Source organism: Asterias rubens, chromosome 13 (assembly GCF_902459465.1).
Source record: "Asterias rubens chromosome 13, eAstRub1.3, whole genome shotgun sequence".
In the NCBI taxonomy this organism is placed as follows: domain Eukaryota; kingdom Metazoa; phylum Echinodermata; class Asteroidea; order Forcipulatida; family Asteriidae; genus Asterias; species Asterias rubens.
In genome coordinates, this window is record NC_047074.1 from 14100660 (window position 1) to 14125449 (window position 24790).

General features: G+C 38.2%; 2 protein-coding genes across 6 annotated transcripts in view; both read right to left on the reverse strand.

The window, feature by feature from the left end:
• Window positions 1-10263, reverse strand: part of LOC117298441 (amine oxidase [flavin-containing] B-like) — a 34604-nt gene extending 24341 nt beyond the window's left edge. For 2 of the 5 annotated variants that reach the window (XM_033781706.1, XM_033781705.1), the window contains exons 1-3: window positions 9971-10262; window positions 6753-6847; window positions 1469-1606 (exon numbers count right to left, since the gene is read on the reverse strand). In XM_033781706.1, coding sequence (XP_033637597.1) covers window positions 1469-1606; window positions 6753-6847; window positions 9971-10019 — 282 coding nt within the window. In that variant the 5' untranslated portion in view covers window positions 10020-10262. Of the gene's footprint in view, window positions 1-1468; window positions 1607-6752; window positions 6848-9970 lie in introns of all 5 variants that reach the window. The other 3 variants (XM_033781707.1, XM_033781704.1, XM_033781703.1) reach the window with 3 other exon arrangements.
• Window positions 10264-11528: 1265 nt separating this feature from the next.
• LOC117298442 (DNA repair protein complementing XP-G cells-like) lies at window positions 11529-24715 on the reverse strand. The gene is made up of 15 exons (XM_033781709.1): window positions 24635-24715; window positions 23450-23597; window positions 22724-22899; window positions 22326-22441; window positions 21860-21964; window positions 20830-21016; window positions 19270-20296; window positions 18450-18600; window positions 17883-18114; window positions 16674-16793; window positions 15864-16077; window positions 14566-14710; window positions 13902-14093; window positions 13319-13403; window positions 11529-12881 (listed from the first exon to the last, which is right to left on the reverse strand). Exons 2-15 carry the CDS (start codon window positions 23535-23537, stop codon window positions 11946-11948), a joined length of 3774 nt encoding a protein of 1257 aa, XP_033637600.1. The 5' UTR covers window positions 23538-23597; window positions 24635-24715; the 3' UTR covers window positions 11529-11945.
• Window positions 24716-24790: the final 75 nt, after the last annotated feature.

A 24790-nucleotide genomic window follows, 5' to 3' on the forward strand; every position in this document is an offset into this window, starting at 1 on the left:
TCTTAAAAATTACTTGGGGGTTAATATCGGCAGGACAAACAATGACATTCTTTACTTCACTGTAAAGTCACTAGACACCTTTGGTAATTGTCAAAGACCAGTCTTCTCTCTTGGTGTATCTCAACATATGCACAAAATATTTAAAAACCTGTGAAAATTTGAACTTAATTGGTCGTCCAGGTTGCGAGATAATGAAAGAAAAAACACCCTTGTCACACGAAGCTCTGTGCTTTTTGATGCTTGATTTCGGGATCTCAAAATGTAATTCTGAAGTCTCAAAATCAAATTTGTGGAAAATTACTTCTCAACAGCTCCAATGCTCATTACCAAGTCATTTGTTTAAATTAAGATTTGTTTTGAGTAATTGCCAAATAGAACATTCCCTTTAAATCTAACAGTTTTTGCTATTAAAACTCTATCTTTTGTCTGTTATGAAACCTAGAAACTAATTAAGACTGTGTGAAAATAGACATGTAGGTATTATGTAATATGTGGTTCAGCATGCCACACGTGTACATGGGCGGCTTAAAATGTGTAACTAGCACTTCTTGTGAATGGCATCTCCTAGTAATTAGTAAACCATGATTGCATTTCAAACGAAGATTTATTCATAGTACTTTGTAATTAAACATCTGATATTATCTGGAGATATTCTATTTTCAAATTAGTACATGATTGTATAAATGTGTGCAATTTTTTGTTATTTTTCGGGATAGTTTTTTTGTGTAACATGTGGGTAAATTTACGACTATTTTTAAATAAGTAATTTGATAAGCATTGTATTGTAATTTTTAAATTAAAAACTTTGTGGCAATTTAGCCCCTGGGCTTGGCTACAAATACATTGTTTTAAAAAAACAGACATAATATAACACTATTTATCAAATATGCCACATGCACATTTACTGTTCACTGCTTAATTTATACACTGTGGTTGTATTAGCTGCTGCGACATGGTTGGCCATTTTCTGGCGTAAAAAATTTGACTCCACAAATTGGCGTGCCATGTTAGTTCAGGACGATTAAGGAGAGGGCATATTATTGTGGATCATTTTGTTCTACTTTTAAAACATCTTTCTAACCATATGCATTTCAAATTCTTTTCATAGACAAACTCGCCCAATCCAAGGCAACATGTCCCCCTCAAAATAATTGTTAGCATAAAAACTTACTGGGTAACAAGCAACAGAGAACTGTTGATAGTATAAAACATTGTGAGAAACGACTCCCTCTGAAGTAACAGAGTTTTCGAGAAAGAAGTAATTTTCCACTAAAATATTTTAATTTGACTTCAGAATTAGATTTTGAGGTCCCGAAATCAAGTTTCTAAAAGCAAACAACTTCGTGTGACAAGAGTTTTTTTTTTCTTCATTATTATGACCGATTGCGTTCAATTCACAGGTTTGTTATTAAGTGACAAGTGTCTTTGACAATTACCGATAGTGTCCTGTGTTTTTAAGCAAACTTACATTATCAACCCAAACAAGCCTCTCAGCTTCGTTGATCTTGTAGTTTTCCACGCCCAGTTCCTTGGCCATACGGAGAAGACGATTCTGGGTGGGGCCGACGTAAGCTCCGCCCAAATCCACATAACCAATGGAGGGGTCCTTTAGTAATATACATAAAAAGACAAAATAAGAATAATGACACCAGATTGAGTGAAAACTAAGAAAGAACTAATTGATCGTTTAATTGCCACAGCTGCAAACACTTGAGAGAGACATTTTGAATTCACACATTCAACATAAAAAATTACGCTTATTTTCAGGGAACAGAATCGGGGAGAGCTAACACTCAGTAGTTGTGTAATCAACGAAATAATGGAACATGAAAAGACATTAGTTCCCATTAAGACAAGTGATTATTATAATCTAAACAAGTATTGCATTAACTGTCTAATAAGGCCATTTAAAAACAAAATAATTTACAAGCAGAGAACTACAAGGAATTTTCTTTTTTTTAGTAAATCAGTTTGAGCCACAGTCTACAAACTGAAGATTGACAAAACCAATTTATTATTAATATTCAAATAATAAATTAAAAGTAAAACAGTGAAAATTTATGTCCTAATATGCCTTTGAAACTAACAAACTGTGACCACAGAGCAAGGCTGTGACAAAATCTTGTTTCATTGACCTAAAACTCACATAATAAAAACAATTTAAATTGTATTATGAATTGTTGCAGAGTATTCCCAGCCATATCTAATCCATATTTTATTCCCAGGCACCAACCGATGACAGTAAAAGCATCCTCCCCTGATAATCTAGATACCATGGGAAGCCTCAGGGTTCCTCTCTTCTCTAAACTCCATCTTTCCTCAGCCCATTCCAATCTAGCGCACACTATTAATACATCTAAGATACAGGGGCAGTGTGTCATCAATCACACTACTCAACTTATTGGCTTGACCTCCATTGACCCCCCCCCCCCCAAGGGAACTGTAATGGCAGCTGATGATGGTCCGCCCAGGGTCAGCCATAAACACTTTATTTTTCTAGAGTTCAAGGAGTGAACAGTTCCATTTATACAGGGCTCGAATTCGGGTGTAAAAAGAGGTTATTTCTCACTCAAATATTGAAAGACTTTAGGCCTAAATGAAGCCTTATTTTAGGCATCTGAGAGCACACAAATTGTGCAACAAGGTGGTTTTTGCATTCATTATTTTTGTGCAACTCCAATGACCAACAGAGTCCAAATTTTCACAGATTTGTTACTTCAAAAATGCATGTTGGGATACACTGTGGAGTAAGTATGTATTTAAGTGCTAATGCTGGGCTTTGACACAGATCTTTTTCATGAAATATGCTAATTGCATTCACGCCCATGCGTACAGACCCTGTCGGTTGGCAAACGCAAAGAGTTATGGACTAAGCAGACACACAATCGCGTCCGCCTCACGCAACCATCAGCCTTGTCCAAATAGCGCGATGTTCCCCATATTTTTGCCAACCAAAATGTTAGTGCGCAAACGCTATGTGCAATTTACATATTTCATGAAAAGGGGCCATTAATACCAAAGGTGTCCAGCAGTGGTGGTGTCCAGTCCCTTTAAAGCCAGTAGACACTATTGGTAATTGTCAAAGACCAGTCTTCTTACTTGCTGTATCTCAACATTATGAGCATAAAATAACAAACCTGTGAAAATTTGAGCTTGATTGGTCGTCGGAGTTGCGAGATAACTATGAAAGAAAAAAATCACCCTTGTCGCACAAAGTTGTGTGCTTTAAGATGCTTGATTTCGAAACCTCAAATTCTAAACTTGAGGTCTCGAAATCAAATTCGTAGAAGATTACTTCTTTCTCGAAAACTACTCCACTTCAGAGAGAGCTGTTTCTCACACTGTTTTATACGACCAACCTCTCCCCATTACTCGTTATAAAGTAAGGTTTTATGCTAATAATTATTTTGAGTAATTACCAATAGTGTCCACTGCCTTTAAGGCTGCTTGCTGGCTCCTGACTACTGCCTAAATGGGGCTGTCAGTTTCAAGAGCAGAGTTCTCACAGGTGCATTTTAAGTCATGCGAGAGTATCTTATGGGAGAGCCAATTTCCTTTTACAGAGAGTCCACTCTTTCGCTCGGTCCACACAGTATTTTTGTAAAACAGATTGGCCTTTACGATTTTTACTGCATGAAGCAGTGTCTTTTTGCATTCTTTAATTAATAAGCAGATCTATGCATGTTATACAATTTCAAATAATAAAATTTTGTTTTGAAGTGAAAATCCCTCGTTACAGCCTTGAATGGTGTGTAAGGAATCTGACTGAAACCACAGCATGTACAGCATAAGATATTACAAAAAACAGCAGGGGTTTATAAGATATCATTCATTCTATATGTCTTTTTATCAGATGGTGATAAGAATATTGTCAATAAGTGCTTGCTTCGTCGCTTGACTTGACAATCTCATAAAATATTGATGAGTAAAGACGGCGGACTCAGAAATAAAACAAAATAAAATACACCGTGTACATGTACAGCAGAGCTGGAATTTTGAGGACTTGACCGGTCAAAGTTCACATGCCAGCAGTCCAGCGTGAAATTAGAGCCCTGCCAATGGGTAGATTAAATGAAATTATGATTTCATTTACGAAATTCTGTAGCAATGGGACTGGACAGCACATGTAGCATTTATTAAAATTTATTGATTTGTCTGTGTTAAAGGCACTGGACACTAATTGGTAATTACTCAAAAAAATCTAAGCATAAAAACTTACTTGGTAACATTGTGAGAAACGGCTCCCTCTGACGTTACGTAGTTTTTAAGAAAGGGGTTATTTCTCACTCAAGTATTAAAACTAAAAGACTTCAGGCTTGAACTTCTATTCGGCATCTGAAAGCACCTAACTTTGTGCAACAAGGGGTGTGTTTTTTCTTTCACTCTTCTCTTGCAACTTCAATAACCAAAATTAAGTCAACATTTTGACAGATTTTTTTATTATACATTATGTTGGGATTCACCAAGTGAGAAGACTGGTCTTTGACAACAGTGTCCAGTGCCTTTGAAGACACTGGACACATTTGGTAACTGTCAAAGACATGCGCAGCGTTCTTGATGTAGTGGCGCTATATAAATGCCCTATATGATGTATGTATCTATTGTATGTATGTATATGTATACATACTCTTTACCAAGTAAGGTTTGTGCTAATAATTATTTTGAGTAATAGTGTCCAGTGCCTTTAAGAGCCTAAGAAGGCCACTGGACTCTCCTCGTCTGTCCGATACAACTGACCTACATCTTTTCTTGCCACTGTACCACCTGCATCATTGAACACAACTCTAGCGACTGACAAAACAGTTAATTTCACTTGGTGGGACTCTGTCCACATCTTAACGAGATATTGAATTGGAAGTCGACATAGCTAGATATAATTCATAGCTGTTTCTAATGTGATGATGTCATTGGTCAGCTGACCTGATTGTCAACTGAGCTGACCAATCACAGTCTGACATCCAATCTAGTTTTAAATATCATGAACAGTTTAACATATTCCTCGAGTTTTTTTTAACGGCTTTCTTGGAAATAAATACAGTAAACTGACATGTGTGAAAAAAGTATCATTGTATTGTTGCATCACCTGATGGGCCTATATGATGTAATAAATATAAAAACTTACAAAGTAAAAACGGTTTTGTTTTATGGTAATTATAAATTTTGGATGACAAATATAGCAAAGACATTTTATCAAAAAAATACTATAAAAAAATAGTTTCACTTTAAAAAACTTTAAAATCAGTTAACCAGGAATACACTTGACACTCCAGTGTTCTTCGTAAGCTGGCCAAATGATAGTTGAAACAACTCAAAATGTTTCAGCCAGAATTTGGTGAAAGGGTGGCAACATTTCCTGGAAAATTTGAAAACTGGGTGTCCAAATTGTTCACTTTTTTGTTCACAATACATTTTTTTTTCACATACTTTCATTGTAAATGACAGATAAAACAGGGTGTCCTTAAGATTTTTTGTATTGAATTCGGGAAATGTTTCAGTTCTTAAAAGAATTGCCTTGCTTACATTTTACTATTACCATGGCGTATATTAGAAAATCAGTTGGGACTATTTTGTTCGCTTAGTGTACAAGGGGACTTCTCTGTATGAACTTCTCTGCCATGGGTCCGGAGTGAGACTTTCCTAATTGTTGTCAATGCTCAGATTAGCTTGCTCTAGTCATTGTGTAGTGGGGCGTGTCAGTAGACTGTTGGATATCAACGGAGCAGGGCAGTTGGATTTGTGAGCAGTTGTTGAAAAAGTTTCCCATTGCCTTTATTCCTCTGAGGTCAACAAGTCTGCACTGAGATTGGGACAATAGAGGCCAACTTGGCTAATGATTTTAACTAACGGGAAACCTGCTCTATGGTTCAACCAGCTAGGCTTCGAATTGAAGATACCCAAGCCTACATTCGTATGGACTGTGAAAGGGGTAACCCTGTTTCAGCCCTAGAAGTAGGTGGCAATGGCCTCTGGAATCAAATAATTGTAGCCCACACCTTGAAGTGGCCTTCAGGCCTTGTGTGTCAGGCGATTTGCATAAAAAAAATATATATAAAAAAAAAGCTTAAACTTTGGGAAGTTTGTGCTACGTCAGTGACTCACAGCACTCTTTTTACTTTTTCATTTTTGTGTACTTTAAAATGCACTTGAAAGGGCAATGAAATGTGCTAACACTGTACAACTTAACAGGCAATGGAATAACCAACCAATATTTAATTTGGAATTTTTGTTTGTGCACTGTGTATAGTGACCCCACTGCACTTTAAATTTACTTTTGTGTACTTTTACACAAGGACAAATGTATGCCTACGTAGTACAACTTACAAAAGTCTCTTCACAGTTTACACATTTTAAATAAAATGGTGGGCCTATATGGGAGTGTCTTTACTAGTATGTAAAGTAATTTGAACTCATGATTTCAGCAGGACCAGTATAATTAGCTCGTCATTTTAGTAGTCTGTCAGCTTATTTCACTTACTCCATACTTTTATCATTTAATAGGGATGCTTTTAAATACTGTAGCCAGTCGGACTACTTCAGGTTCGACAGGTCCTTGGGTGTTTTAACTGGCATCATGCCACTGGACCAATTTCAAGGGAGATCGCTCCTTGGTAAAGGGCACAATTAGGCCTACATGAGGTAAATTTCTACAGCTCCTGAGCATCTCAAAGGCACCAAGGCAATTACAAGGGAGCATTGGGGGAATTGCCTTCGTATCAGACCCTGACGAGGTTCAGTTGAGAGAGTGTACTTACCACCAGAGTGTGGGTTCGACCTCCGAGACGATCTCGAGCCTCAACAACCAGAACATCTAACCCTTCCTCCTGAAGGAGCTTAGCAGCAGACAAACCTAAAGATGTAAGATTGATTGATAATCCAAGGATCAAAACTATTAACTTTAAGGTTTTGTTTTAATAAAGCTACAATAGCCAGTGGTATTTTATAACTAGATCCCATCTCTCCAGATAAAAAAAAAAAAAAGTTTTACGAATCACAAAGGAATTGTTTCATACATTAAATACCCCCCCCCCAAAAAAAAGAAATTAAGTCTCTGCCACAGCTTGCCCACCCCCCCTTCACCGCAATGAAGAAGTTTGCTTAACACACTGAGATAGCTTGTTCAAGTGGCGACCACGCAAGACTCGTCAATAAAACTCAATCTGGTTTATACAATTAAATATTGATATTTTGTCAAGCAAGGTTTCAGCTGCCGGACAGCTTTTGGTTTTTGATTCTACCTTATCGGACTGTAAAGGCTTTTAACATTTGCGTTCTGTTTTTAAATATTTTTGTCACCAGATTTCAAAATTTACTTTTTAAAGTGTTTCAATTTGGGTTTTTTAATCTGTCAATCAAATTGCATGCAATATTGTGATACAATTAATAAGCATTCGTCACAACCTTACAATTGGTAAAAATTAGTAACCATATTTTCATAAAAATCAATCTTTATCGTTTTCAGAAACCAATCTTTGCATGTTTATTGAAGTAAAATGAAGCCTTTGTAAACAACTTGAGTCAAATCACCAGACAATTAACTGTTTGTTGGATATAAAACACTCTTTTTGTCATGTCAGTGAAAAGTTTGACTTATTTTCCACATAACTACATGTAGGCCTACATACCTACAGCACATCAGTTTCATCAAGGTGTGTCCGTAGATTGTATGCAAAAAATGTTAAAGTATGTCTGAAGGACAAATTGCGATTATCTGCCACAAAAGAAACAAATTGTATCTTGTTTACCTTGGCCTGCACTCAGACATGTCAGATCAAAGTTCAAAAACTATTGCAAAATGGAAAACCTTGGAATTTGCATGTTAGCTGTGCCGACATCCCTATGTTGACTGTTTTCCTAATCTTTTAAACCCTAACCCTACTACATGTAGCAAATGATTAGGGTATTCTGAACATGATGTTGCTGGAACAGGGGGGGGCTGCTAGAATAGACTCAGTCAAATGATGCAAACGGCTTCCCAATAAAAAAATACTATTTTATTGCTGGCATTAATGTTTTTATATATGACCAGAGATATTGGAATTGAAGGCATTCGGGCTACATATTTTTGTATACACTTTTTTAATTCCAGACATGTCCCTGGCTTTTGGTTTGTTTAATATGTTTGCACTTTGTAATGTGTTTTTGTAATGCAGAATAAATAATAACACTAATAGGCTAGTATTCATTTATAATTATCCTCCCCTTACCAGTTTTCACGCTATTATGCCTTTTTCTTAGAATTGGGAAAAAAATAATGATGCCTTATATCAACCGATGCCCTAATTACCTTCTTTTGTTATTATGAAGTATGCAAACATATATTAAAACTTGATGGACAATGAAATGTTCACACTACACACCGATCTTCGATGACTTCAACTGGCCCCATTTGTTTTGAGTTTTTCCTGTTTTCACGGCAAACAAGAAAGCATAGTTTCCCGGTGAAGCCATACATGGAAGAAACATCTACAGTGACTACAAGTGTTCTTTGAGACTCTGTGTATAACTCTATAGCCAGCAGTTGTCTTCGTTTTATTCAAAATATTTTTTTATGAAATTTTAAAATTACCATGGTAATTTGCAAAAAATAACGGAAAAGTTTCCCCATGGCGCCACCACTTTTTCATTCGATATGAAATAATATAGTATCTAATTTACCTCATTGATATATCCCTTTTTGTAAAAATGAGTGAAAAAGTGGTGGCGCCATACGGAAAGTTACCCAAAATAACAAAAATAAATAATTAAAAAAAAGTGTGAATAATCATTGGCTTTCAAATCTGATTTTTATTTATTTTTTCCCCCTTTTTTTTCTCTTAAAATTTATAATAAAGCGTATAAATAAACAGTGATAATTGAATCAATAAGCTGATGATCGTTTAAATTTTAATATGAATAATAAAATTGATCGGAGGGTTAAAAAAATAATTCTCCAAAAATATTAGAAAATGATATAAGGCACATGGCTTCTTTAAGCCTCTGTATTTTTTTTCCAGAATGCTCAGCAAAATATTCAGTCACATGGTTTGATCATCATGATTTGTGAATTGAAATAGTGTTTGATGAAACTTTTTCGGTGGGCAAATATTTTTATATGGCCTCAACATTATGACATATTTTTGTACCTTGTAGAAATGCCTAAAATACCAAACTTTTTGCATTTACAAGTGCAAATATCCAGTGGAGCCTTACGTGTTTCTAAGTTTTGGTTAAGGGAGAGGAGACTCTTTGCTTGGCAAATAAAACCACACAATTTATATCTAGGGACTGTTTACATCGCGCACAGAGAGGTAAAAGATTTGCCCCGATTTTAGGGACACCTCGAAAACAGGACCTCCTACGATACATTATTTAGTTGAATAATTAAAGCAGTGCAAAACAGCAAGATGGAAGCAATCCTGACACCACTTTTACAAAATAAAATAGTACCACATCATACGATTAATTTAAACACAAATGAGATTTCCGATTTGTAAAAATGTGTGAAAAGTGGTGGTGGTTGGCAGGATACGGAAAGTTTTCCGGTACCTCTTTAAACCATACTTTGTTGTGTTGTAATGACACTGTGACAGCCATACCAATTTCAGAATGCTAAAATAAATGGCAAATATTTTGTATGGAGGGGGAGGTCATCCTACTTCTAGAAACTAGTTTGCCCCCCCCCCCGAAAAAAAAAAAAAAAAAAAGAGTTCTAGTTTATTGCTCCTTGGTAAAACTGAAACACTGACGGTGTACAAAACAAGGGTAGGCCTACTACTACTAGTAGTAGTACTACATGAGAATAGACCATGCCGCTTGCCGGAAACAGTGCCCCGGCAGAGCCCAGGTCGACCTTCCACTCCCAGGCACGTACGCCTGGGAAACTACTGTCTGACCCCGGGACGGTGGGTCGTACGTGCTCGCTAACTCCGGTCACTCCATAACATCAGCTGCTAATAAAAATATAGTCTGCAAACAAACAAAAAACACTTACCACTGATTCCTCCTCCAATAATTATCACGTCTTTTTTTGTACCCTCCATCTTGGATGATCAATTCGTCTGGCTCTGACAAGAAATAATGTCAACAGATTTCTTTGGATCGTTCTTGTTTCCTTCGGATTGGAGTTCACCAAATTCCCAGTACCCCACACAGCATGCACAGCGTACGTGTACCTGATACACCCTTTCAAATCAGCTGGCCGCCGGTCGGTATTTCTCTATATCTGTAGCCGTCCCCCGTTCTTAGCTAGCTCTCCACGGCGTCCGTGCTGTTACTAGTCTTGGCCCAATACGTCAGGGCGCGTACGAGGGCGCACTAACGATTCACAACAGAGTAGTACTACTACATCACTATCCACTATCAACCGCTGGCGTTTTGTGCCAAGACTATGCTGTCACACGTCTTCGATATCCCTCCCCAACGTGTTTGTTGCTGCAGGAGTTCAAGTGTTGGACCACTAGTCACTTATCATTATGCAAACAAGTGATAAGGCATTCTGGGCACTAGACTTGATGACAAGTCGTTAGGCGCTGCCTATTTGTCTGCCTTTCATGCAACAGTCACTGTCCAGTGCGATGTTACACATGCAACAGTCGTAGGTAGCGCGACTGACTGGTAATTGCGACTGACTGACACACACATACTGGGATCGAGGGTGTGTGTATCGTCTGGGATCGAAGGTGTGTGTATCGTCCCCGCAGCTACACCGCGCTGTAAAACTACACACCGCGCTTAACAATTACCGTCTTGACTTCAAGACTATCTGGGCACAGACAAGTACAAAGTACAGACACAAAGTTACCAGCCAATTTTATTGTTGTTACTGGCCTAGGCCCCAATAAATTTTTATTAAGCAGAGGAAATTGCTGAGCAGTCAGTTTGCCCATACCAAATTATTTTACAATGGGACAAATAAGGTTTATTATTTGAAAATAGAAAACTTCAACAAAATAAAAGAAAACACACTTCACAATACTTTATAAATTTCCCTTTTAGGGGCAATTGAAGTTTATTCCTCTTATAAATTATTTGAAAGTTCACATTGCTACAAAATATCAGAAGAAATAAATGCAAAAATGAACAGGATACCAATCAACAATTTTAATATTAATAATAATAACCGTATTATTACTGCAAGGAGTGGGGCGAATTTTGAGATATAAGACCTTATCTTTAAAGGGTATATGCACTTTTGTAGGACAAAAAATACAAAGTCCACAGATTTACACTAAACTTACACAGTTTGAAGATAGTGATAGTAGAAAGCTTCCCTGAAAATATTACTTGCTGAGGTGCTGTAGTTTTTGGGAAATGAGTAAAAAAATGTCATGAAAAGATTTTCGTCTCATGAGACGAAAATTATTTTAATAATTTACAAATGTATTTTCATGACATTGTTTTACTCATTTCTCAAAAACTACAGCACCTCAGTAAGTAATATTTGAAGGGAAGCTTTCCACTATCATTATCTTCAAACCCTGTAAGTTTCATGTAAACCTATGGACATTTTTAAAAAGCACCATGTAATGGTTTTACAAGGTGCTGTGGCGCAATATGCTGCCAATCCAGCCAGGAACACCGGGGCGAACCCCTTCTCTTTTCTATAAGTGCACTGGGTTCTTTGACACATGACATGGTAGTAATTGCCAGGTAATTTTTTTTTCTGGTGGTAAGCATATTTTTGTTATGTTGAGCTTCTTTTCATGCTCAAGGAGCTCTATGAAATTTGGCCCTGGGTTAAATTTCATAGAGCTGCTTATGCAGAAAATATTGCTTAAAAGTTTTCTGCTTCGCAGAAATGAGCAGGATACCAGTCAAAAATTCTACCCGTGACATATGGTAGTAATTGGCTGTTAACCTTATTCTGGTAAGCATAATACATTGTAGTGAGTTTCTCTATGTGCTTATATTAAGCAGTTTCATGAAATTTGGTGCTGGTTCTTAGCAGATTTTATCCATGCTTATGCTTAGTCTGAATCACTGCTACTACTCTCAGACAACTTTGGCCCAACCTTTGTTCGACCACCCTTCAAACTAACAACCTTTCCTATTCCTTTCTGGCCAGAATGACCTTTACCCTTTCCCCTCTGACCTTTCACTTGTCTACCCTTAGCCTTCTTTACTTGACTTGAATGCAAAGTTACTTCACCTTGCTTAGATTTTAAAATAGTACTATCACTTCTCAAATTAGATGTTGTAGAACAGCTTTCAGTTTCAAATTGTCCACATTGGTTTTCAGTTCGCACAACGAAAGTAGATGTTCCATTTGTGCCGAGTTTCTTTGTGTTCTTCCTTTGTGATTTATATCCAATAACTCCTTCAGTTTTCTGAGACATAGCCTCGCCTATTTCAAGAAACTCTTCTGAGGCTTCTTTTTCCTCCTTGTAATCAACCACCTCCTTCTTACGTCTCGTTCTTCGGTGTCTTCCAGCGTCAGTAGAACCAGAATCCTCCAAGACGATCTTAGCTTTTTTAGGTAAGACATACTCATCTTCAGAGGACTGGGTATCACTAGCAGACTTCGCTTCATCATCTTCTTCAGTCTTTACCATTAAGTTTCTCCTTCGACCTTTCCTTTTCCTCTCCACATTCTCGTTTCGTTCTTCAGTGGTTTCCATGGAAACGTCATCATTAACATCTCCATTGTTATCTTTTGTTGAGAATTGTTTACTGTTTCTAACTTTAGACGATTGTTTCCTCTTCTTTGATGTAATCTCCTTATCAACCGTCTCTGTCTTTCTCACCCGGCCCAATTTTTTTCCACCTTCCTTTATTTTCTCCTCTTCCTCCTTCTTGGCTTGCTGTGGATTTCGGAGACGATTCAAGACTCTTTTAAGTCGCTTGCTAGTTACCTGACGAGGTTGTGTCTCTAGGTGAAAGAATGAGCTGATTTTACTCTGGATCTGAGATTTAAAGAGAAGTAAACGTTTGGCAATCATCACTCTTAAAATTCATGGCCATACAAACTTTTGGTTAGAAGCCAGCAACAGCTTTTGATAGAATGAATGTGTTTATGTAAAAACATAAAGTTTTTATGCTTCGAATTTTGAATCTGAGAAGTGTTACTATCAGTAACGCTTCTCTATGAGGGATCGTTCTTCCTAAGAAGACCATTTTCGCTTCAGATTGTCGTCAATATCTCACAAACTGAACCACCTTTTTATGAAAGTTTCACACGTTAACATAGGTCTTGTATACATCTACATTTATATAGGATTAAAACAATCAAATGGTGCCACAAACCTAAGGTATACAAGACCTATGTTATAGGATTTTAAACAAATAAAACAAAGGAACAGTTCAAACTGAACTTGAAAATATTCACTGTTCAGGAATTTACCTTTTTCTCATTTAGCCGTTTTATTACTGGGAGTAAAGTCTCATCAGCCTTGCTTCGTGTCCAGCCGAGTTTATCTCTCGCAAAAGTGAATTTAAAAGTTAAGAGAAATTCACTCAAAGTATTCAAAAGGAAAACAAGCAACTTCGACAGTTTGTCTACGTTTCTATGAATTGAAAAGGGCTTTGATGTTTACCTGGTTAATGGTTACAATAAAAAAGAAAATGCTGAAATTCATTTCCAAATTGTTGTTTTCCTAACGATAATTAAGGCCAGCAGTAAAAATTATGAGAACTTCCTTTTCTTGAAAATGTTATCCCCAAATCCTGGAAGAATGATTGACACCCCTTTTGTTGGCATCAGAACTTTCTTACCTTAAAGGGTTTTGATACCTTTTATAGATCAAGGTTTTTTGGCCATGACATGAATCCCCACTCACTGTGAATGAAGATGTATGGAATATAACTTACTTGTAGAAGTTTAAGCCTCATTAATATTTGAGGAAAAGTGAAAAATCACAGTGCCTTTAACCGTTTTGGCAAAAAAAAACATAAATGCACAACCCTAGAATTGAGCTTAAGGATATTCTCTGAGGAGACCCAAATCTGGAGAGTCCCAGGTGAACGTCTCAGTAGATTCATCAATGACAGGATTCCAATAAGCATCAATGACTCGTTGGCATGGAAACCCCGATGATAAGGTTAACTTCCGAAGCTTGCCTTTGAGTTGAGATTCTACAGGAGGCATCAGCTGTTTGTGAGCGACGTCCCACCATGATCTGTTAAAGATTCAACAAATTGTTTTGATTCATAAAGATATTTCAACTCAACTTTAGTCATGAATAATTAAGTTTATTTTTTAAGTAATGCACACTGACCGAACTGTCGAGCAGAACAAAAAAGCTCTTCTCAGAGCCGCCACTACTCACAAAAAAGATTTTTACATGGTGTAACCATAAACCTTACTTACTAAATGGCAATTCCAAACTCATATTAATAAAAAAATTAATTAAATAAAAATGCCTATAATATTGAAGAAAACAAAATAAATAAGAATCAACAAATAAATATTTTACAGAGAAAATAAACGTTTCTTTTTATAAAACAAATACTTTGGAGGCCACTGTTGATCAATAATCTCCATTTACAAGGAGCTGAAAAGTATGCAAAAGAAATTTTATGAAATGCATTAAAAATTACACTAATGAACTTGTAGTCCTGAGCAGACGATTTCAGAATTTTCTTACTTACTTGAAAGATTTGAGCAAGTGTATTCCTTCCCCAGGAAACTCCGTCAGTAGCTCCATTGCTGTGACCCAGCCGATTCCCGATACCCCGTCAGTGTAATCGCTGCCAAGAAGCATTGCTAGCGTAACCAACTTTGATCGATCCAACACTGCAAACAGGCAATCAAGAAGCAAGCATTACAATAAAACTATAAAGAACAGGTTTTTTTAGGTATTCTTTCTATATTTATATGAAATCTCAACACATTACAAGGCCACGGATGACAATTGAGGGCTAGAATTGACGGTGAGGGCTAGACAGGCAAATCACTTGGGTGGGAGGATTCGTTACTACAACCTTTGCATTGGTAGAGTAGATGTCTCACTTGGGTTGGAGGATTCGTTACCACAACCTTTGCATTGGTAGAGTAGATGTCTCACTTGGGTTGGAGGATTCGTTACCACAACCTTTGCATTGGTAGAGTAGATGTCTCACTTGGGTGGGAGGATTCGTTACCACAACCTTTGCATTGGTAGAGTAGATGTCTCACTTGGGTGGGAGGATTCGTTACCACAACCTTTGCATTGGTAGAGTAGATGTCTCACTTGGGTGGGAGGATTCGTTACCACAACCTTTGCATTGGTAGGGTAGATGTCTCACTTGGGTGGGAGGATTCGTTACCACAACCTTTGCATTGGTAGAGTAGATGTCTCACTTGGGTGGGAGGATTCGTTACCACAACCTTTGCATTGGTAGAGTAGATGTCTCACTTGGGTGGGAGGATTCGTTACTACAACCTTTGCATTGGTAGAGTAGATGTCTCACTTGGGTGGAAGGATTCGTTACCACAACCTTTGCATTGGTAGAGTAGATGTCTCACTTGGGTGGGAGGATTCGTTACCACAACCTTTGCATTGGTAGAGTAGATGTCTCACCACTAGATCAAAGAGCTAGGCAGATGGCTAAAGGTAGTTTGAATCAGTAGTGGGCACCGCAACGATGCAGTGTCAAGGCCGAGAAATAGTCGGTTGCGCGATAGTGGCGCGATGGAAATCTTGACGCGGTCATAAAAACACAGTTTATAGACCTCAGGGATGACTATATACTGTGTTTTTAAGGAGGCGTTGAGGTTTCCATTGCACGACCATCATGCAACCAACTATAAACCGGCCTTCAGTGGGTTTAAAACACATCCGAGTGATTTGCCTATGGATTTTTTTTTTAAGAACTTGGGAAAGCACTGAGTATTCAGTGCTTTAATACACATCAATGTAAGGGTAAACACATAATTATATAGTGATATAATAATAAGGAAAACCTACACATCTGTTTCTCCACATTAACATCCTTAAAACATTCCACATCCTTCCCTTTCGAGAAGAAGTTTCTGTAGACGACCCTTCCTCCAAACAGCCAGACATCGCTATCATCCGTTATCGTTCCAGACGTCTGGTCAGTCAAGTCTAAAAATGCACACTGAGCCTCAGCTTCCTGTGGACTGTTGATGTATGGAATTCCAAACAGTTCAAGTAACTCCTGTACAAAAACAAATAAACTTAACTTAGACCCAATTTCATAGAGCTGCTTAAGCACAGAAAGTCGCTAAGTACAATAAAATTATGCTTACCAGAAAAGCTAACCAGCCAAACTATCATGTCACTGACCATCAATTTGTGACTGGTATTCTGCTTATTTTTGCTTGCAGAAAATCATTAATCAACATGTTCTGCTTAAACAGCTCTGTAAAATTGGGCCCTATGCGCAATGTCACGGAGGTGCTTAAGAAGAAAATACTGGTAATACACTTCTGCTAAGCAAAAATAAGCTGGATACCAGCCACAGATAGTACACATGAGAGGGTATTTTGGTTGGTAACCTTATTCGTGTAAGCATGATTATTTGTGCTTAGCTACTTTTTTATGCTTAGCTACTTTTTTGTGTGCTTAAACAGCTTTATGAAATTGGGCCCAGAGAAGACTTAAATAATACCTGAACACAAACTAAACTAAGGATACTCAAATTAGTTGATTTTGTTCAAGTTGATCTTTAAAACACTGCTGTAACTTAACTCAGACTTAACTTCTATCTCCAGGTCCATCCTCATCCCTTCATTGGTTCCATGGTAACCTTACCTTGCTCTCTGAATACATCAGATCTGTCACAGTAGCCGCAACTCTTTCTTGCTTGCCTCTCTCTGTTTGAAGTACGGCACGCTGATTCTCCAAGTTTCCCTCAAGATTTGACACCTCGTTCTTAGAAAAAAAAGAAAAACACAAACGTTTAGAAGGAAAATATTTCTTCTTTAGCCACTGCCTTAAGAAACCATCACAGTTAGTCATTTCATTTCATTTCATTCATTTTGGTTGTAAAGCCAAGGACCCCCAGCAAACTTATTTGCTGCACAAGAACGCAACGGAGAGAAGACAAGGAAGGAAGTTTCAAATTTAAATGTAAAGTTTCTTATTCAGTTCAGTGAGCAAACACTCCCTACCCACAGTTTTCAGTTGAGGTTAAGTCACAGCTCCAGCCTCCATACTTTATCGAGCTCAGCCCGGCTTATCCCGTTCCTGTTCCCGCCTTCATGCACCATCAAGCTAAGCCCAACTACCAGTTAATCACTATGGTAGCACTTATAGCCATTGGACACTTTCAGTAAACAGTATTGTCCAAGACCCACACTTCGTGTATCAAAACTTATATATAAAATAAAATAAAAATTTAGGCTCATCGAAGTCGGGAGAAAATAATGGGAAAACCCACCTTTGTTTGCGCATATTCCCCCGTGTCATGACATGTGTTTCAAATAAATCTGTAATTCTCGATATCGAGAACTGATATTGTTTTAATGTTTTCTCATAAAGTAAAGCATTTCATGGAATAATATTTCAAGAGAAGTCTTTCACCATTACCTTCTGTAAACCCTGTAAGTTATTTGTAAATCTGTGATATATTTTTTTTTTCTGTTCCGAAAGTGTCCAATGGCTTTATAATAGCATATAGCAACAGAGTCTAGCGGTCTCCTGAAGATGATGAGAACATACTGATCAAAACGTTGTCAACCACCGGTTCTTTTCAGAACCAACACTACTCAATAGAGCAGTAAACATGGTACTACCGCTAACCTCACACTTATAGACCGGTCCATTCAGCTCTGGCCCTTTGCATATTGACAAATCACAACCCATTGTGCCACCAAAAGTCCGACAAAATAAAGTCTGACATGCGTGCGCGTATGCTTGGCGCGCGCGGCAGAGTTGTGCAGAATGGCATTGAAGTGTTCTTGCTCACACGTCGACGTGGCGGGGCCTAATGGATCGATCTATTAATGTGAATGGACTTACAACATTCATGGCTTCCCACTCTTGTCTAGCAGCATCTCGTTGCATCTCCATCTGGATGTCATCTTGCCCCTCATCCTCCTCCTCGTGTATCTCCTCATCATCCTCTAAGATGTCTTGATCCATCTCATCTACATCGTTGTCTTCTTCATCATCTTCTTCTTGGTGAACCTCTCTCTCCTCATTCTCATCTATTGGTACTTCAGTATCCATGGCAACAATGTCATCGTCATTCCTACACAAATATATTCAAGCTATATGTTACACTTTTGCAACTCCACCAAATGGTGTGCTATATTTAATAGTAATAATAATACAGCCGAGGCCGAGATCACGGTAAGTGCGTACTCAATCATTTTCTCCCGACCACATCAAATCCCAGAATAATTATGAGAACCTTTTTTGTCTTTCCTTTGTCAAGTCAAGATATCATTGTCGCAACAAGATGTTCAAGAAAAAAAATACTCGAGAAGCTCAAACAAACCCTAAAAAATAATACCCACAGTGGGTATAGGATTTTATATAAATACTGATGTAATTTCTTTTTAATAGGCAGAAGTTCTTACAAACCTTGATTCCAGTGGATTGATATCTACTTTAGGTGATGTGGCTCGTGCTTCTTTACTCATATCGGCTGATGGTATGAATACGCTCGCTGGAAATAGTTCATCTTCTTGTCTATGGCTGACTTGATCAAGAGTGATCTCAATGAAGTCATCATCTATAAAAAGGGGTTGTAAAAAAGTCATTCCGAAACAAGCCATTCCATTGGCAACTGGAAACATTTAAATCACAAAACCACTATAATAACAAATAACAGATTTACATCCCATCTGAAAAATGAAACAATACTGGTTAAGTGTCTTGCTTAAAGGCAGTGGACACTATTGGTAGTTGTCAAAGACCAGTCTTCTCACTTGCTGTATCTCAACATATGCATAAAATAACAAACTTGTGAAAATTTCAGCTCAATCGGTCATCGAAGTTGCGAGATAATAATGAAAGAAAAAACACCCTTGTTACACGAAGTTGTGTGCTTTCTGATGCTTGATTTCGAGACCTCAAGTTCTAAATCCGAGGTCTCGAAATCAAATTCGTGTAAAATTACTTCTTTCTCGAAATCTACGGTACATCAGAGGGAGCAGTTTCTCACAATGTTTTATACTATCAACCTCTCCCCATTACTTGTTACCAAGTAAGTTTTCATGCTAAAAATTATTTTGAGTAATTACCAATAGTGTCCACTGCCTTTAAGGACAAGTGTCTTGAACCCACATTCTGCCGATCTGAAAAACTAAAGCTTGAGTGTACTTGACCACTCGGCCATGACATTCCAAAAAATGTTATTTTTATTTTTTCCCAGTTATAAAATCAAGCAATAACCTCTTACCATCACTCCATGAGTCCAGCATTCCTTCATCTTCTACGTTCTTTCTCTTTGCATCCATCTCTGAGGAAGTGTCTTTCGTGATTGTTTCTTTGCTGGAAGAAGCTCTTAGGTTGTCGCTCACATCTTGGTCCTCGACAGATATAACAACTGATGATGCAGGCTGCAACACTTTTGTCACCGCCTGAGGTGCAAGAGACCTATCGACTTCAGTTGATCCCAACTTCCCAGCAGTATTTAAATTCAATGAAAGTCCACTCTGATTGGTTGAGCTTGCTGTTGGGTCACAAGTTAAACTTGGTTTTGATTCGCCAAGTTCGTCAACTAAAATGATGACTTCATCATCACCATGGAAACATATCTCATCTTTTCTTAATGATTTTTGAGGAGTGTCAAGTACGACCACTTCCTCTTTACTTGACCTTTGACTTATATTTTGTCCATCACTTGACATGTGACCTACAATGTCTTCATGATCTAAAACAATAACATCTGGTGAAACTGTCTCAACTTTTTTCATCTGCACTAAAGTAGCTGAGCTTGTTGTCGGCACTGCACTGAAGAAATTCTTTACAACTTGTGCGATTTCTGTTTCTCGATTTGCATGTTCCTCATCAGGTTTTGAATCGGAAGCATTAACAACTTCTTGCTCCTGTGACTTCTGAGATGAGTTCTCCTGACCTTTGACATCATCTGATTGGATATGACCTCTGACATTGAAATCATCTGGTGGAAAGGCCCGTACGGCCGCAACTGGTTTAGAATCATCCTCCCGATCGCTAGCATCCTCATCTCCAGTCAAGTCCTCCATCTTGGATTGTCTCTTAACGAGAAGATAATGCTGAGCGTCTTCAGAAATGATGCGTCCCGCCTCCACCTCTTTAGATCCTCCACTCTCTAGATCAAGCATGGATGCAATCTCTCCGGCATTGCGTTCGCTCATCTCCTTACGGAGTGTGTCAAGACGTTGTGTCATCTTTCCTTTCTGGAGCAGCTTCTTCAACTGATAGTCTGAGAATTCCTCAGAATGCTAGAAAAAAATTCAACAATTGAATATTTTAATGAGATAATCACACACAACGGTCATTTATAAACAAAATTTCTTAAAAACTAAATGGCTTGTTAAAAACCTTTTGAGTACTTGTAGGCGCTTGGTACGCGTCTGTCAAAATGCAAATATTTAGACACAATCCAGTCTCAAATGAATCATGTTTTTATGGTAAACCTAAACTGCATACACAAGATCAAGGACGAAAGAGAGGTGACTGGTGGCTCTAATGACTTTATCGCATGCTCTGCATTTGTCTCTAACAAAGAGTGGATCAAATATTCAACTTAATTGGGTACTTCAAAGTAACACATCTAGGGGTGTGTTTTTGCAGTAGTAAATAGTAACTGTTTCGGTCAATGGTCAATGATCAACCAACTGCAAGTTCATCCGAAACACTTATTGGTTACAACCACGAAAACACACCCCAGGGGTTATGATTGAGCAAGGCACTCTGTGAAAAATGGCGCAGCGAGATCGTACACCACTGAAAACGAGGCTAAGAGTCCTCTTACCGCTGGTAAGCTTTGGATCATCTCCCATGAGTTTCTTTTCCGAGTCTCTTTCATTTCGATGATCATCTCATGTTGCAACTCTGGAGGTAAGGCTTTGAAGTCATCCGAGTCGATGTCGACGTCTTGAAGATTCTGATGGTGATGACTATCGACCCATGGATCCACCTCAGCGTCAGAATCAGATTCACTACATAAAACAAAATGAGAAGTGACTATCACTAGTAAACTTACAAGTATGGGTACAACCATTAGAAAAAACTCTTTTAATGGATATTTAATTTGCATTGGGGATAAAGAATATTCCCTGATGCAAATTTAACAAATGTTGCGGTACTTGCTGCGAAAATATTGGATTTGAACTGCCTCTAGATACCGGTGTGGCGGTTTCAGTCTTCCGCCGTGTTCAGTTTTCCGGGTGACGTAGTCGGACATATCAGCACGTTGTTCAAACGGTTTTAGCTTTCCGGCGTGTTCAGTTTTCCTGGTGACCTGTCAGATACCGCCGCGAGTACCCTGGCGAGTACTGTAGTTCTCTCAGCAGTGACCCCCACATTGTTTATATTACGATTCTTTTCTGTGTAGTCACATAATCTCTTGTCCCATCTTTACATGTATTCATGGGTACAACTTTAGGCAGGTCACACTCTGCTTGCATAAAAAACAACTCATACGATCCACGCGTTTGCCGCTAGTTGTACTCAACTCGTGGACGCCGCCATGACAGCTACCGGAGGGTAATGGATGACTCAATACGGCACTAAAAATGGACTACTTTCGCTTGCTGTGCGCAGGCATCGCATGACGTAATGCTACCGTATTTGGTCATTCGGAAAACTGAACACAGCGGAAAGTTGAAACCGCCACACCGGGATAACTCAGTGTTCTAGTTCTTGTAATACCAGCCTAGTAATACAAGTATGCATGTGGATTTTTTTCACAGGTCTCCGGAAAGTACTGAGAATACAGTGCTTTTACACACCTCAGTGTAAAGGTCAAATCAAATATTACTCTTAATCACAGTACAACTTACCTCTCATTCAATACAACAGGAGGGATGAACGGCAACTCATACATATTTGGCTCAGTGGAGACGATCTTCTTCAGTACAGGAGCCGTCTTCTTTTGACCACTTCCTCTACATTAAAAACAATAATACAGTCTGGGTAAAGTGGGGCAGCTAACTCTCTACCTAAAAGAAGAGAAATTGCTCAGTACATTGAAATTGAAGTTTCAGCTTCATTAGTCGTCAAGTTTTTGAGACATCAGTTAAAATCACAGAGCAATGTTTCAGGAGAGTCGTGTAATCCGTTGGATATGCTTAAATAATTTTCGTGATTTTTTAAAACTATTTTCTCAAAAAATACAGCACCCCAGCAACTAATATTTTAAGGGAACTTTGACCATCATTATCTTTTAAATGTGTAAGTTTAATATAAATCTGTGGAAATTTGTGTTTTGTGTCCTACAAAAAGTACCCAAATTATTTAAGGACCTACCCAGCCTCTCCCAAGACGGCATGAAGGGCGTGACTTTGAAGGTAGTTCTTAATCAGCTTCTCGGATGTTTTCTTGGATTTTCCAGCAGCAATCTCACGTCTTTGTCTCCGGGCAACCTTGAAAACAAATAATGGGGCAATTAGAGAATTACAAAATGAAATTCTGCTTGATAAATGAGATAAGTGGTTGGGGACTTACTGAAAGATGTACCTTACATTTACGCTTTGTTAGTAAATAGCACCCTCTAGGATGAAACACGTAATCCCTCACCCTCTAGGATGAAACACGTAATCCCTCACCCTCTAGGATGAAACACGTAATCCCTCACCCTCTAATACGACGAATTAACTAGTTGAACCTTAAAAAGTTGACATCAATAAACCCATGCAAAATCTTACCATTGTCTGCCTCTTGAGTTCAGGTACGCTGCCATCAAATACGAAGATCGGTCGGATGCGATAGAAGAGCAGTTTACAGATGCGGTTGAAGAGGACGTGAAGATGAGCGTTGGCTTTGACGTTACCACCTTCATCTCTCATACCGCGCATTGCTTGATGTAACCAAAGACTTACATCTGGTTATTGGAATACCTCAGGATTGTAATCGGAATAACACACAGGGCAATTAAACCTTGGTTTTCATTCAAGTACACCACAAAGCACTGTATACTCTAACTCAGTACTTTGCCAAAGTGAAATGCCAGTGGACTTCTTTTCAAAGGACTCCATCTAATTGCCTCCATGCCCCTTAACAATAACTTAGTGCCCTATGAAATGTTCCAATAGAAAATTACATTCTTTATTTTCCTAGATGTTCCTACCGTTCAATGAAAAGCTGTCTTGTCCTAGATCCAGTAACTGGGACGATTGTTTGAGAACAGTGCCCAGTTGACTGGTTCAGCCTACTCCTAAACCTATACGACTATGTGATTCGTTCTGACATGGAGACCTCCTGTGCAGAATGAACCTCATTCACAGTTCTAGGAGTAAGGCCTACCCTTGTCCTCTCCTTACACTAAAGCTAAAGGCCTGTACATGAAGTTAACGCATAACTGGATTATATTAACTGTAATTTGAATTCTCAGTTTATTTTCCTGTAACATTATTGATGATTTGCAAGGATACCGACTGCAAGTATTTTTCCTTCCAGTGATTCCAAAGTAACGGGTCGTCCTGTCGACTCCAAGAGCTTCCATAAACCTTGCACTCCCATGATGACATGGATGATGACTCGTCAGTCCAGTGGAGCGCTTATTTCCAAGCAATCACTTTTCTGTATCAAAACAATGAGTTGAATATACATGTATAAAAGGTAAACAAATAGATTCAGAACTGGGGCGCTGTACTACATTTTTTCAAACATTTGACTGACATTATGATGATGATGACTGACATCTGCAGTCATGACCGACATCTGGGGTCGTGCTTGTATGATGACTGAATACTCTAGTCCTAGAACTAGTATGATTTTATGAGACTCATTCCATGATGGAGACGATGGCGGAACAAACCTCAAAGTTCTAGGAGTAGCATGACCGCAGATGTAGGGTCTAGATCCTTCATCCATGATCTAGACCGCTCCTCCTACCTAGATAAGAGGCGCATTCCGCTGATGATTCGATAGCTAATCATGCTATATAGTACTGGCATGACTGGGGTAGATGCTAAAATGAGTGGGGAAAACTTTCCATATCCTGCCACCACTCTCATAAAAAAATATCTCAATTGATTTCCGAGTAAAACCATGGAGGAACTAATTTATTCCTCCATGGTAAAACTAAACAGTAATACCGTTTTATTTTATGAATTTATTCAATTGCTTTGGGGTGCTTTAAAAAAAAAAAAAGGATAACTTTCCGTATGGCGCCACCACTTTTTCACTCATTTTTACAAAAAGGGATATATCATTGAGGTAAATTAGATACTATATTATTTCATATCGAATGAAAAAGTGGGGATAACTTTCCGTATGGCGCCACCACTTTTTCACTCATTTTTACAAAAAGGGATATATCAATCAGGTAAATTAGATACTATATTATTTTATTTCGAATGAAAAAGTGGTGGCGCCATACGGAAACTTTTCAAAAAAAAAACTTTCACGAGTTTTTTTTTTTTCACTTGGTTGGCATGGTTGGTAACTTGTTTTTATTTCGATGTGGTTTTCCAATTAGATTACATTTACAATCAATGCTTTGATTTTGGCCACTTCACATGAAATTTTTACTCTCAAACCACATTTCACTGATATACAAGACATTCCAAATCACTCCAAAAAGATCTCAGTAGGCACCCTCAATCACTACCTACCTAACGTGGGCATTTGCTCTCCATGCCATGTTTACATCATGACTAAAATTCGGAATCATGTTTCAACGAAATCAATTCTTAATTTTACAACCACAAATAATGAATAGCGCCCTCTCTAGCTAGATCTTAGCGTTTGTCATTCTCCTGTCCCCAGGG

Coding starts and splice junctions, on each gene's coding strand:
- LOC117298442 (XM_033781709.1), bottom strand. CDS start 23,537: ATGGGAGTGCAAGGTTTATGGAAGCTCTTGGAGTCGACAGGACGACCC. Junction 13,404..13,901: donor GATTTGGGTCTCCTCAGAGA/ATATCCTTAAGC, acceptor TTTTAAATTCAC/TTTTGCGAGAGATAAACTCG. Junction 12,882..13,318: donor AACGGCTAAATGAGAAAAAG/GTAAATTCCTGA, acceptor TTTAAATCTCAG/ATCCAGAGTAAAATCAGCTC.